At 48.3% G+C, this 13,470-nt stretch overlaps 2 protein-coding genes across 2 annotated transcripts in view; one reads left to right on the forward strand and one right to left on the reverse strand.

The window, feature by feature from the left end:
* Positions 1-32: 32 nt before the first annotated feature.
* On the forward strand, positions 33-7,589 carry LOC311353885 (short transient receptor potential channel 2-like; the record flags this gene model as incomplete). The annotated part of the gene is made up of 13 exons (XM_084473685.1): positions 33-47; positions 315-1,007; positions 1,258-1,458; positions 1,632-1,796; positions 2,237-2,411; positions 3,504-3,704; positions 4,188-4,350; positions 4,566-4,658; positions 4,970-5,162; positions 5,613-5,740; positions 5,832-5,904; positions 6,035-6,152; positions 6,604-7,589. The coding sequence occupies 13 exons, from the start codon at positions 33-35 to the stop codon at positions 7,587-7,589; spliced, it is 3,204 nt and encodes a 1,067-aa protein (XP_084329811.1).
* A 1,045-nt stretch (positions 7,590-8,634) lies between these two features.
* The window catches only part of LOC311354938 (ribonucleoside-diphosphate reductase large subunit-like), a 6,204-nt gene continuing 1,368 nt past the window's right edge, over positions 8,635-13,470 (reverse strand). Inside the window, exons 4-19 of the mRNA XM_084474802.1 lie at positions 13,126-13,226; positions 12,978-13,037; positions 12,837-12,876; positions 12,569-12,731; positions 12,289-12,430; positions 12,094-12,177; positions 11,676-11,837; positions 11,459-11,538; positions 11,145-11,346; positions 10,532-10,681; positions 10,208-10,429; positions 9,946-10,022; positions 9,704-9,839; positions 9,389-9,484; positions 9,053-9,241; positions 8,635-8,954 (exon numbers count right to left, since the gene is read on the reverse strand). Of these exons, the coding sequence (XP_084330928.1) occupies positions 8,793-8,954; positions 9,053-9,241; positions 9,389-9,484; positions 9,704-9,839; positions 9,946-10,022; positions 10,208-10,429; positions 10,532-10,681; positions 11,145-11,346; positions 11,459-11,538; positions 11,676-11,837; positions 12,094-12,177; positions 12,289-12,430; positions 12,569-12,731; positions 12,837-12,876; positions 12,978-13,037; positions 13,126-13,226 (2,066 nt within the window). The 3' untranslated portion in view covers positions 8,635-8,792. The remainder of the gene's footprint in view (positions 8,955-9,052; positions 9,242-9,388; positions 9,485-9,703; positions 9,840-9,945; positions 10,023-10,207; positions 10,430-10,531; positions 10,682-11,144; positions 11,347-11,458; positions 11,539-11,675; positions 11,838-12,093; positions 12,178-12,288; positions 12,431-12,568; positions 12,732-12,836; positions 12,877-12,977; positions 13,038-13,125; positions 13,227-13,470) is intronic.

Raw genomic sequence — 13,470 nt, forward strand, 5'->3', positions numbered from 1 at the left:
TTGATCACCGTTATTATTTTGTTGAAAAAGTGATGGAAAACCTCACGGTAAGACAGAAACTTATTTTCTACATGAAGCATACTTTGAATACAGTACATGGTTTATTATTTGCACATTTCTTTTGTTATTTGCATCGACTATTTTCAAGATTAGAACATTATCATTTATTTCTGTTTCATTTTTTTTCCGACCTGAATATAACGTGTCTATATAAATATGGTTAGGCAGAATGATTGTACATTTTGTGCTGCGAAATAAAAAAAGATTCCATCCCCGACTTCCCGAACCTGTGACCGGTGTTCCCCCGCCTGCAGCCGGAGCAATGGCGGGAGATCGTGAACAAGAAGATGCAGTTCCCCCCGGCGCTCATCACGGCGATCCAGGAGGGGAAGGGGGAGATGGTGAGCAGCCTGCTGAACACCGGCGACGGCATCATCCGGCAGCTGGACGAATCGGAGGACCGGCTGTGGCGCGAGGCCCTCAACCTGTCCATCCGCCTGGGCAACGAGGGCGTGATGGACGCCCTCATCCACGGGGTCAAGTTCAACTTCAGGCAGATCCACGAGGCGCTGCTGGTCGCCGTGGACACCAACCAGCCCCGCGTGGTCAAGCGGCTGCTGGACCGCCTGGACCAGGAGAAGGGCAACAAGATGGACGTGCACTCCTTCTCCCAGGCCATCTTCGACCACTCCATTGACAACTCGCAGTTCGCCCCGGGAGTGACGCCGCTGACCCTGGCCTGCCAGAAGGACCTGTACGAGATCGTCAGCATGCTGACGCAGAAGGGCCACGAGATCCCCTGGCCGCACAAGATCTCCTGCGCCTGCCTGGAGTGCCGCAACGGCCGGCAGTACGACCTGCTCAAGTTCTCCCTGTCGCGCATCAACACGTACCGCGGCATCGCCAGCCGCGCCTACCTGTCCGTCACCTCGGAGGACGCCATGCTCACCGCCTTCGGCCTCAGCAAGGAGCTCCGCAAGCTGTCCAAGAAGGAGCCCGAGTTCAAGGTAAATGGGAAATGGACTGCATTTATACAGCGCTTGTCTAACCAGTGGCCACTCAAAGCGCTTTACAAATACTGCCCCACATTCAGCCATTCATACACACATTCACACGCCGACGGCGAAGTCAAACATACGAGGCGACAACCAACTCATCAGGAGCAGTCAGGGTGAGGCGTCTTGCTCAGGGACACCTCGGCACTCCTCGCTAGGAGAAGCGGGGGGGATCGAACTAGCAATGGTGTGTGTGTCTCAGCCGCAGTACCTGGCGCTGGAGGAGCTGTGCCAGGAGTTTGCGGTGGAGCTTCTGGGCATGTGTCGCAACCAGAGCGAGGTCACCACCATCCTCAACAGCGCCGGGGAGGACTGCTCGGACCCCCAGGACGAGCAGGCCTTTGAGGAGGGGATCCCCAACCTCTCCCGCCTGCGGCTGGCCGTCAACTACAACCAGAAGCAGGTGGAGCGTTTGTTTACGTCATCCCCACCCCATCTTCACCCCCACTGTCTTCTGAACGGCTGTCCTCTCTTCATCATTGGACATCACTGGACTGTTTGTGGTCGACAAACACTTGATTTCGCTGTCCTTCATGTGTGTTTGTTGTGTGTGTGTGTATGTGTGTGTGTGTGTAGTTTGTGGCCCACCCCATCTGCCAGCAGGTGCTGTCTTCCATCTGGTGTGGTAACCTGGCGGGCTGGCGGGGCAGCCGGACCGCCTGGAAGCTGCTGGTGTCCATCACCATCTTTGTCACCATGCCCTTACTCTGCCTCATCTACTGGATCGCCCCCAAGTCAAAGGTGAAACCCTACTCCTATGTGGTCATTACTCTAGTACTCCAGTAATTCATTTGTATAGCCCTTAATCTCCGGTACAGTCTCAAAGGCCTTAACAGGCCACATATTTATGACACGGCCCCTGACCTTAGCCCCCTAGAGGGCAAGAAAAAACCTGCTTAATTAGCAAGGAAGAAATCTTGAGAAGGAACGCAGAGTGAGGGATCCCTCCTTCCAGGGATGATCAGGAGTGAGATGGGGGCCATAATTGACATCCATACATACTGTACAGACAGACAGACAGACAGACAGACAGACAGACAGACAGACGGACGTACCGGGAAATATTCCACATCAGTCTGTGTGTAAGACGAAGGTTAAAGATCAGATCAGGGGCCTTGAGCTGTGCGGCCCGACTGGAGAACGGAGCCCCAACGCAGCGCGTCGTTTCTCCGTTCCTCCAGCTGGGAAAGACGCTGAAGATCCCGGTCATCAAGTTCCTGCTGCACTCGGCCTCCTACCTGTGGTTCCTGATCACGCTGCTGGGGGAGTCCATCACCATGGAGCTGTACCGCGACGTGTTCGCCTCCCGCCAGCAGAACATCCTGCACAGCTCCTTCCACATGGTGTGGGTCGTCGGTGGGTCGTCTCTCTGTTTCTCCCTCACTCTGTGTCCGTCGACCTCCCTCTCTCACCCCATCCTCTCTGTCTCGGTATCTCTACGGCTCTCTCTCTCTCTCTGACTCGCTCTCTTTCTCTTGCTCTCTCTCTCACTCGCTCGCTCACTCACTCACTCATTCACACTCTCTCACTCTCTTTTTCTCTTTCTCTCACTCGCTCACTCACTCTCACTCTCACTCGCTCACTCTTTTTCTCTCACTCACTCACTCACTCACTTACTCGCGCTCTCTCTATCACGCTCTCTCTCTCTTTCTCTCTCACTCTCACTCACTCACTCTCACTCACTCACTCGCACTCTCTCTCTCTCTCTCTCTCTCACTCACTCTCACTCTCCCTTAGCCGAAAGGACGAGGGTTCCCGTCCTTCAAACAAAACAGACATTTAGGGAAAACTAATCACCACCGACTGAAACACAAATATTTTACATTGAATACAACACACATTTTACAAGTACAGTTAAAATATTTTAAGGCCAAATAGGCCTCTATCAAAGAACCATTTTTACAAACAGCAGAAGCATTTTACAATGTTGAATTTTAACACCAATTTGTACGTTGTGTATAACCTTACAAATAACCTTGCATAACAATGAAGAACCAGTCACTTACGACTCTTTGCAGTTTCACTTCCTGACCTCAAATATTTTTCTATATCCGTGTCACGGACTATTGCACTGTGGATCATCAAAGTTAATCCTCACGCAATGCTCACTTTTGGTCTACTTCTCTGTTTCCCTTCCTCGCGCAGCTCATGTCTGCTGCTGAGACTTGTTGTTCGAAGGCCTCATGGTGCTCTTCAACCCACTTGGCTGCCTCTCCATCTCGCTGTCTAGCTCTCGCTCTCTCTCCTTCTGCATTCATTAACATATTCATTTATTTGCATAGAAAGCATTTTATTTTGCTGACACAGGAAAAAACGGTGTCGTTACATACAATGAGATTGGTACTGCATTCATTTCAGAAAAAAAAAATTCTGACGTAACGGCAGCACACACATTATCACTGCCAAAGCAAATGTACTAAAAGTCCTGTCCTTGTGGCGGTTCCCCAGGGTTCTTCTGGTACGAGTGCAAAGAGGTGTGGATCGAGGGGCTGCGGAGCTACTTCCTGGACTGGTGGAACTGCCTGGACATGATGGTGCTGAGCATGTACCTGGCCTCCTTCGCCCTCAGGGTGCTCATCATGCTCAAGGGTCACTTCCACTGCATGGACCTCAGCGGCAGCGCAGACTGCGTATACTTCACCCAGACCGGTACGGGGTAATGCTCATATTCAGAATAAAGTTTAAGGGCCGCCCTGGTGGCTCACCGGGTTAAGGCTTAGTCCTGATCGCAGCAACCCGGGTTCAGTTGAAAGGTTCTGAGTTCCCGAACGAGATGCCTAATCCCTACATGACCATCGATGACATGTATCTGAATGACTAAAAAGTATTGTTCTTAATGTAAAATATTTAGAACCAGTGAGGGGTTTGGCGTCTTGCTCAAATACAATAACAGGAAGGCCACTGGAAGTCAAATTGAGAGATGTTCTGCTGGGAGTTGAACCCTCCATAGCCATTATTATTAGAGACCACAATTGTTGCTGTAATAATAAAAACGATGACGATAGTGATGCTGTTTCTTTGGTGTGTGTTTGTAATACTAATATTGTGTGTGTGTGTGTGTGTGTGTGTGTGTGTGTGTGTGTGTGTGTGTGTGTGTGTGTGTGTGTGACACTGTGTGACACTGTGTGACAGTGCGGGACCAGTGGCACCAGGAGGACCCCCAGCTGATCGCAGAGGTCCTGTTTGCGGTGACCAGCATGCTGAGCTTCACCCGGCTGGCCTACATCCTGCCGGCCCAGGAGTCCCTGGGAACGCTGCAGATCTCCATCGGGAAGATGATTGATGACATGATGAGGTGCCGACCTCACAGGACGAAAACAATAGACACAACGATAGGGCCGGTTAGCAGGTCGCACACCAACTGGAACGGTTGCCAGAGCGATCCCGGGTTCCTCCTCGCTATGTGCAGAGTTACAGTTGTAAACTGCCATTCATCCCTGTAATAATCGATCCAATGCAGTATTACAGAAGTTATATAGCGGAATCGATTGTTTTTGTTTTTGTCTTTAGGTTCATGTTCATTCTGATGATCATTGGGACAGCGTTCCTCTGCGGTCTGAACAATATCTACGTTCCTTACGTCATCTCCCCGCGCCTCGGCAAGTAAGGCCATTTTTCACAGAAAACCATATCCAGATTCTGGCCGATGATACTGGCGAACCAGTGATTCACTGCCTAAGTCTGCTTATCTGTAGTCAATGCAGTGACTGCATCTTGCTTTCTCCTTTGTTTCATCATCTATTAGCCTCAGGATGATTATATGTGTTTTATTGTACTTTGCAATGTAAAAAAAGAATCAAACAAATTGCAAATTCCACTGAAACAGATAACTAAAGTCACCAGAGGCGGTGCTGTCCCTGCATTTCAGTCTCAGTTGTTTGGTTGTCTATTTAAGTTTGGCTCGCTTCCTGCAGGTTCAACGAGACCTTCCGCTTCCTTTTCTGGACCATGTTCGGTGTGGCAAACCAGGACTATGTGGACATGCCGGAGTATGTGGTGGCAGAGCTGGTGGGCAGGGTTCTGTACGGCATCTTCACCCTGGTCATCGTCATCGTCCTCCTGAACATGCTTATTGCTATGATCACCAACTCCTTCCAGAAGATAGAGGTACGCCCAATAGGGTTATGTCTTCACAGCTGCAGCGTTCACACCTTTGATGTCAATCATTTTAGTCTATGCTTCTTCTGATGACATGTTTCAAGCTAACACCAATTATGAATGGTTTCTTCTCCACTTAGTGGGAAACACAATATAAGGTTTTATGAGTTTGTAGATAAGTTAAACAACACACCGCCCAAGCCAAGACAGACCAAAGGTTTACCTGGGTCAATTAAAACCTGGAGGCATGGCTTATTTACCATTCCGCCCACTTAAACAGAATTCTCACCTGTGTTTGAGAGATGCTTCATCCAACAACCTCCAGAACGCAAGCTCGTTTACCACTCTCTGAGTCATACCTAGCCCGAAACGACCATACCACAAAGGATCAGATTAGCTTTTCATCACCTTCCTGTGAGCCGTACGGATACAGCCCACTCAATATTCCCTTCTTGGCAGGACGATGCAGATGTGGAGTGGAAGTTTGCCCGGTCCAAGCTGTACCTCAGCTACTTCAGGGAGGGCCTCACCATGCCCGTGCCCTTCAACATCATCCCCTCCCCCAAGGCCACCTTCTACCTCATCAGGTACATCTGTGATCATTTTTATTCGATCAAATAACGAATCACACTTCATGAATGACATTACAATGAATTGCTACGATTCGATCTGTGACAGGGCCATCTTCAGGCGGATCTGCTGCTGTTGTAACTTAAGCTCGGAGAAAGAATATCCCCCTTTAGACCCAATGGTGAGTTCCATCGCATTACCGTGGCTCTAGAAATCTATAATCTATAATATAATAATATAATATAATAAGAATTATAAAGAAAAGGGTTAATATAATCCATGTGTGCGGTGTGTAGTATCCCCCTATGCAGTCCAATGAGAACGGCTCGGAGGACAGGCAGATCTCCTACAGGCAGCAGGTGATCCGGGCTCTGGTGCAGCGCTACATAGAGTCGGCCCGCAGGGAGTTTGAGGAGACCAAGAGGAAAGGTACATGCTGTCCAAAACTCCCCTGTCTTCACTTTGATCAATGCAAAGTCATTCTGGAAGGAGGAGCGGATGAAATGCAGAATCTGTGTTGCAATTCCGTTTGATTCTGTTGATAGATGGATAGATAGCAACTTTATTAATCCCCGGAGGGGGAATTCCTTTGTTACAACAGCCCAGTAGCAGTGGAAAACACAGGATAAGATACAATACAATAAAAGTACAAAGTTCTAATGAAAACAAAAGTAGTAAGTAAAAACAAACAGAACAAACACAGGGCAAACAAAACAGGCGGTATAAACAACATAAATTATAAACTATAACATGTAAAGTGTAAATTATAAAGTGGCTAAGTACCAGTACTTAGGTGATGTCCCTGTTTTAGATATAGAGCACACTTCTTCCCCGATGACTTTAAGATTAAATCCTGATTGCTTGGTCTTTCTTTCCGCAGACGTCGGGAACCGCATCACGGCGCTGAGCAAAGTGATGGGCAGGCTGCACAGCGAGATGAAGGTGGTGCAGCAGCTGCTGGTGAAGGAGGGCTTCAACGGCAAGGAGGGCGCCCCCGGAGAAGGCTCCTCCATCCTGGGGAAATACATCATGGGGGCCAAGAACAACTTTAAAGACTTCAACAAGGACCAGACGGAGAAAGCACTTCCTGTGACGGTACACCACGGCCTGGAAGAGGAGGCCGCGCACCAGGAGCAGGAGGAGAACCGGGACAGAGGGGGGGTGACGGAGGAGACGCTGCAGAAGACCCCGCCAGAGGAGAACGCCGAGAGTGGTGCAGGAGGCGGGGCGGAGGAGGGGTTGGAGTCGGCGGCCGTGGCGGCCTTGGCGGCCTGTGTCATCATTAACATGGAGGAAGGTCGCGGGCTGGGGCCGGCGGAAGATGAGAGGGAAGAGACGGCAGACGGAACAGAGCCGGGGGACATTGCTGAAAACACGGCCAGTACAAACACCGGGGAGGTGACCCCCGAGGACACGAACGGAACCAGTTTGGGTCAGAAGGCAGGAGGCGAGGCTGTGGTTGTGGCTGTGGCTGTGGGAGGGGGCGAGGCCAAGGAGGAAAGATGGAGAGAGAACTTGAAAACGGAGGATGGAAAGACGAAGAAAAAGAGTGAACACAGTACAGACAAGAACGGCAACACGGTGAGAGAAAAGCCCAGCGGGGAGAAAGTGGACGCATCGGAGGCTAAGGAGTCGAGCGCAAGGATGAGTATTGAAGTGAAGGGGAAACCGGCGGAGTCCAAGGGGGGGAAGGAGAAGAAACAGGAGGCGGACGGAGCCAAGAAGACGGTCGGGTGGGAGGACTCCCGGAAACCCGGGAAGGTGAAGGTGGTTCCCTCTCCGACCGGAAGCAGCAGCTCTCAGGACACTGGCTTCGGTTCACAGGAGGGAGAGGGGTCTATGGACGGCGTGTCAGGACGACGCTAGCATGATACGAATCGGAGTGTGACACGTCTTACATGATGGCCTTAGATGAGGGCGGCGATGGCATTAGTGTCTGATTATAATGAAAAAATAACCGCTTTTAACTACGATAGACCATTCCAAACAGCATGACGAATGCAATGCATCCAAGCAAATAGATTTTGATTGTTACTTTTCAAAATAAAACGATTGAAGATAAACGTTGTCTAGGTTTTGATTCAATGGTTGTTCAACACCGTTTTCCTTCAGTCTGTGCGCGTGTGTTTCTATCAGCATGTGTATTATGCTACAGTAGGTGCATGTGTGCATGTCTCAGCTTGCTTCACACATGCCAATCCCGGGAGGCCAAGCGCCAGCACATTAGCTCGTTAGTTTGGCACCCGGGGTGCCGCATCCCCCGCCGTCCCAGGGCTCTTTACATCAGCCCCCCCCCAACCCTCTGGTCGGAAACAACACACTGGATGCTGCCAGGTTTATATTGTATCATTAATGGCACCAATCCACCCACAAACTGTCTAGGTTCCAACTGTGGAATGCTGCAGGTGTGGAATACATGTTCTACTAGAATACATGAAAGAACATGAAAGAGTTTGGTCTGTGAATTCCTACCTTGGGGATACTTGATATTTAGCACATACGGTCATGGGAAATTGATGGCTTGAAAGCTATAGATATTTTGATGATTTAGTTTTATAAAGCTTTGTTAAATGTTATGCATTTAAAAATGAATGATTTGGACGATGATCAGGCACTGTGTAAACATTTAAGTTGGTAGCTTAACTGGTTTATGGGGATGCTTGCCTCACTAGTTAAACATGATAGCTCTTCTCAAATTAAGGGAACATCAATTTAAAATAAATACCGTCTTTAGTTTCCTAGTTTGAGGTCATGTTTTTAATATTACTTTTGTTTAAAGTAAAAGGATCCACTTATTTTGTACAAACACTTTAATTTTCACACATTTTAGATACAGACATGAAGATTATTAACCATTTGTGATCCACTACAGTTGATATATAAAGAGCTGCTGTAAATGTACATTATATTGGAGCAGCAGAAAATGTATAAATAATGTGATGCATTAGCTTAAAGTACAAAATCATTTCAGACTTCACCATTTATAAAACAAAACAATAAAACCCAGAGTATTTCATGGAGAATGGTAGAATGAAGATGGGATGGGTTCAGAGGTCAGGATCCCAACCCTTAGACATTCAAACCCACTTTGACAGGTGTGTCCTGGGTTTGGCCCTCCTCTGAGACGCTTGTGTCAGCCAGTGCCTCATTTAGCTTCTTCATGTCCAGGGTGAACTGGATTGGGTTGGCAGCCGGCTTGGTCCTCAGGTAGTACATCCCCGTCTTCAGACCCTGTGAAAGTAATTAAGTATTTTTTTTTTTACACTCTACTTCATCTCCATCACTTTAATCGAGGCTGTGTAGCAGAGATTCCCCCTTCCCTTTCTTACCAGCTTCCAGCCGTAGAAGTGCATGCTGCTCAGCTTGCCGTAGTTTGGCTGAGCGATGTGGATGTTGAGGGACTGGCTCTGGTCGATGAAGGCTCCGCGGTCGGCCGCCATCTTGAGCACAGTCTTCTGGGAGATCTCCCACACCGTCTTGTACAGCTGCTTCAGGTCCTCGGGGATCCCCGCAATGCCCTGTGGAAGGAGATACCGGTACAGAGAAGGTTTTCCTCAACGCATAACCCCATTTCAACCGATACTGTTGAGAACACATCCTAAACCCCTTGCCTGGGTCCGACATGGGATATAGAGGAGGAGGGGCATTGTGGGTCGCTTCATTACCTGGACCGAGCCATTGTTAGCGATCAGCTGGTTCTTCATGTCGTCGTTCCAGAGCGATCTCTCCGTCAGGTCCTTCAGCAGGTGGGGGTTTACCATCTGTTGGAGAAACCGACAGAGGATTCAGTACATCTTCAAAACCGCTTATCAGGGATCGGGCCCCAGACTTCCCCAGCCTACAAAATACATTTTCTGCGAAAACTTACAATACAATTCAGCCCAGCAATACAATAGTTTCTGCAGAGACAATGATTGTTTCTCGAAAATGACTTCAACAGGAGAAACATAATGGTGATGGCGGTCCAGGAGGCTACCAACCTGGAACTCCCCAGACAGAACCCTGCGGGTGTAGATGTTGCTGGTGTAGGGCTCAATGGACTCGTTGTTACCCAGGATCTGGGCAGTGGAGGCGGTGGGCATGGGAGCCAGCAGCAGACTGTTTCTCACCCCGTGCCTAAAGAAATAATGTCCTGCGTTAACCGTTGACGGCTTCAAGAAACCATGCAGCCAGGGCAACAACAGCCGCTAGAAAGCAAGGGCCTTTCACTCCAGGAACTCACTGTGCAATCTTCTCCTTGAGGGCTTTCCAGTCCCACAAGTCTGTTGGAGTTTTGTCCCACATGTCATACTGAAGGATCTGACAAGTAATGACAAAATGGCCATCTTAGTGTGCATTTAAAAAACCTGCTTAACCTGATTGCAATCAAGATGGCTGAGACATGTACCAAACTAGTTAATGCCCATAAAAAGAATGAAAAAAACAATGGCTATTAATCAGGTGGCAAATAATGTCTCGGTGATTATCAAACAAAGTGTACTCACTCCCTTGCTGACGGGTGAGCCAGGATAGGTCTGGTAGCTGCCGTGCACAGCAGCCAGCTCACAGCTGGACTCCAGGGCAGCGTGGTAGATGGTCTCAAAGATCTGGATGTTGAGCAACTGGGCCTCGGGGCTCTCGAAGGGGAAACGCATGAGGATGAAGGCGTCGGCCAAGCCCTGGACACCAATGCCGATAGGCCTGTGGCGCTTGTTAGAGTTCAGTGCCTTCAGAAAGGCAGGAAGGGGGAAAAGATTTTAATGGGGACTCGACCACCATTCATCCGGTCATAAAACGAGTCTGTATAAAAAGATGAAAGCAAGTAATACCTCAACCACTGGATAGAAGTTGATGTCTATTATTTTGTTGAGGTTCTTCACAATGACTTTGGTGACGTACGCCAACCGTTTGAAGTCAAACGTTCTCTCGGGAGTCACGTACATGTTGAGAGCAATAGAGGCCAGGTTACACACGGAAATCTGAGGAACACACACATACACACCAACATTTAACAACCAACCTTACAGAACGTTATGCAGTCAAGTATAGCTAGAAAGACCCATGCTCAATGACCCGCTTACAAAATCAACATGACCCTATTACAAACGATTTCAGATGCATAGCCTGCAACATCAGAATCAGAATTACTTTTATAACATCTTATTGTACAAAAGAGTCAAATTCTTCGGCTTGGTTCCTCAACCACCACATAGCAGCAACAATACAAGATAAAGTAAATAAAGATAAGTAAAAATTGAATATGTAAAAATAAGTAGCAGCATAGATCAGAATAATAATAATAATAATAATAAAATAAAGTAAGTAATAATAAGAGAAACTAAGACAGTGGTAATCAGTAATAAAAAGTAATGAGGTGTAGTAAAGTATAAAGTGTAGTGTAAGTGTAAAGTATGGAGCCAGTGCTGGTGTCAGGCCCCCCACCTCGTCCTTGCTGGTGTACTCCACGATCTCGGTGCACAGGTTGCTGCACTTGATGGTGCCCAGGTTCTGCTGGTTGCTCTTCCTGTTGCAGGCGTCCTTGTAGAGGATGTACGGCGTGCCCGTCTCCGTCTGGGACTCGATGATGGCGTACCACACCTGCTGGGCCTTCACCACGCGCTTGGCCTTGCCCTGCTTCTCGTAGCTGAGGAGAGAACACACCGGGGGGTTAGAGAGGGTGGGGAGGGGGTCATGGGACATTCTGGACTCCGTCCTTTGTGGATGCTTGGGTGGTGAGACCAATCATGCTTGGTTACCTGGTGTAGAGCTTCTCAAACTCCTCCCCCCAACACTCGTCCAGCCCGGGACAGTCGCTGGGACACATCAGGGACCACTCCTGAGACACAGGGAGAACAATATAGAGTTTAGACTACATCATTGGACTCCAGGTTCGAGAAATATCTAGGGGAAAAAATGATGTACAAGCTAGACTATCAACCATCAGGCATAATGGTAACAACGTGTGGAACCCACCTGGTTGCTCTCCACACGCTCCATGAAGAGGTCTGGTATCCACATGCCGTAGAACAGGTCCCTGGCCCGCTGCTCCTCCTTCCCGGTGTTCTTCTTCAGCTCCAGGAACTCAAACACATCTGCATGCCAGGGCTCTAGATACATGGCAAAGGCTCCCGGCCTCTGGAGCCAACCAACAAAAGCAAAGATATTAACGGAACATTTGAGTCACCTTCACAGAGGAGATCAACACTTTCTTCAAATCAATAGTCTATATTTAATCGTCAATTTCAAATCAATAGTCAATAAGTCAATAATAAGCAAGGTGGGGGCTAGGCATGTTCCTCAAAAGATGCCCACAGGTAGCCTGCGGACATCGGGGATCGACCTCATAACATTAAGGCTGGGAGTCCGATAGCCAGGCTGTGTGTGCGTGTACCCGGTTGCCTCCCTGGTCGACGTAGCGGGCCGTGTGGTTGTACACACGGAGCATCGGGACCAAGCCGTTGGAGTTGCCATTTGTCTGGAAAGCAAAAACACCAGTACACCAAGGTTGAATTGATTGGAGATAATGATTTGTATTCAAGACCATTGTACACTATACTCTGCGTTTAGTCTGGCGTCGTGGACTGACCCCGGCGATGTAACTGCCCGTGGCCCGGATACAGCTCACGGCCACACCGATGCCCCCCGCTGACTTGGAGATCAAGGCGCAGCTCTTCAGCGTGTCGTAGATTCCATTAATGCTGTCATCCTTCATGGCAAGCAAGAAACAACTATAGGAAAATCATAGGGAAAGTAGCTATGGTTATGATTGATGAATTGATGTTTGACCTGCATTTGATATGCTTCTCCAATAGCCCAAACTATTAACATGACATTAACATATTAACATATGTCTGGGGAGCCTCTACCTGGACAGCTGGGGCCTGTTGGTGCCAGCATTGAACAGGGTGGGGGAGGCGTGGGTGAACCACTTTTCTGACAGCAGGTTGTACGTCTCGATGGCCGAGTCGATGTCCCTCTTGTGGACACCCACTGCCACTCTCATCAGCATGTGCTGGGGCCTCTCTGCCACTACAGCCGGGGGGGGGGGATGTTGATATGAACAGAAGAGTAACAGACTGCAGCAACAGATGTTTTCCCTGGGGGCCACATACAACGGAACAATTCCTTGCTTACCTTTGCCGTTTATCCTCAGCAGATAGGACCGCTCAAGTGTCTAGAAGCAAGACAGTGAGGTTAGCATTTTTGAGTTACCGTAATGATTAGAAAAGCTAAATTGTTTTTTGGCTGGTTTCAGCGATAATAATAAAAACGTACCTTAAAGCCAAAGAAGTTGTAGGAGAAGTCTCTGTCAAATATGATGGCTGAGTTGAGGCGCTGTGGACAGAGAGAGAAAGAGGGAACGTCTTTAGAATCATAATGCATGAAGGAAACAGATTGTGAGGTAAAAAACAACAACACTTGCATCTTTGTTTTCGAGCACAATATCAAGCGTGTCCTTGGAGATCATGGGGGAGTGGCGCTGGTTCAGGGGGTTGATGTAGTTGTACAGGTCCTCCATCACATCTACACTCACCACAAAAGACCAAGAGACATATTGCTTTAGAGGTAGAGGAAAAATGTGCTTAGGAAAAATCTAAGTTAGAGTTGGAACATGGTGGGAATCATAATAATATTATTGTTAAAATCTTGATGACAGTTACAGTAGTTACAGATTTTGTTTTCATTTTGATTATATTGCCTTTTCCAGGTCTATAAAAAAATATAACAAGTACAAATAGGCCTAACTAATATTAAAAATATAGTTTCC

Source organism: Micromesistius poutassou (genome assembly GCF_964030765.1).
Source record: "Micromesistius poutassou genome assembly, chromosome: 10".
Taxonomy (NCBI): domain Eukaryota; kingdom Metazoa; phylum Chordata; class Actinopteri; order Gadiformes; family Gadidae; genus Micromesistius; species Micromesistius poutassou.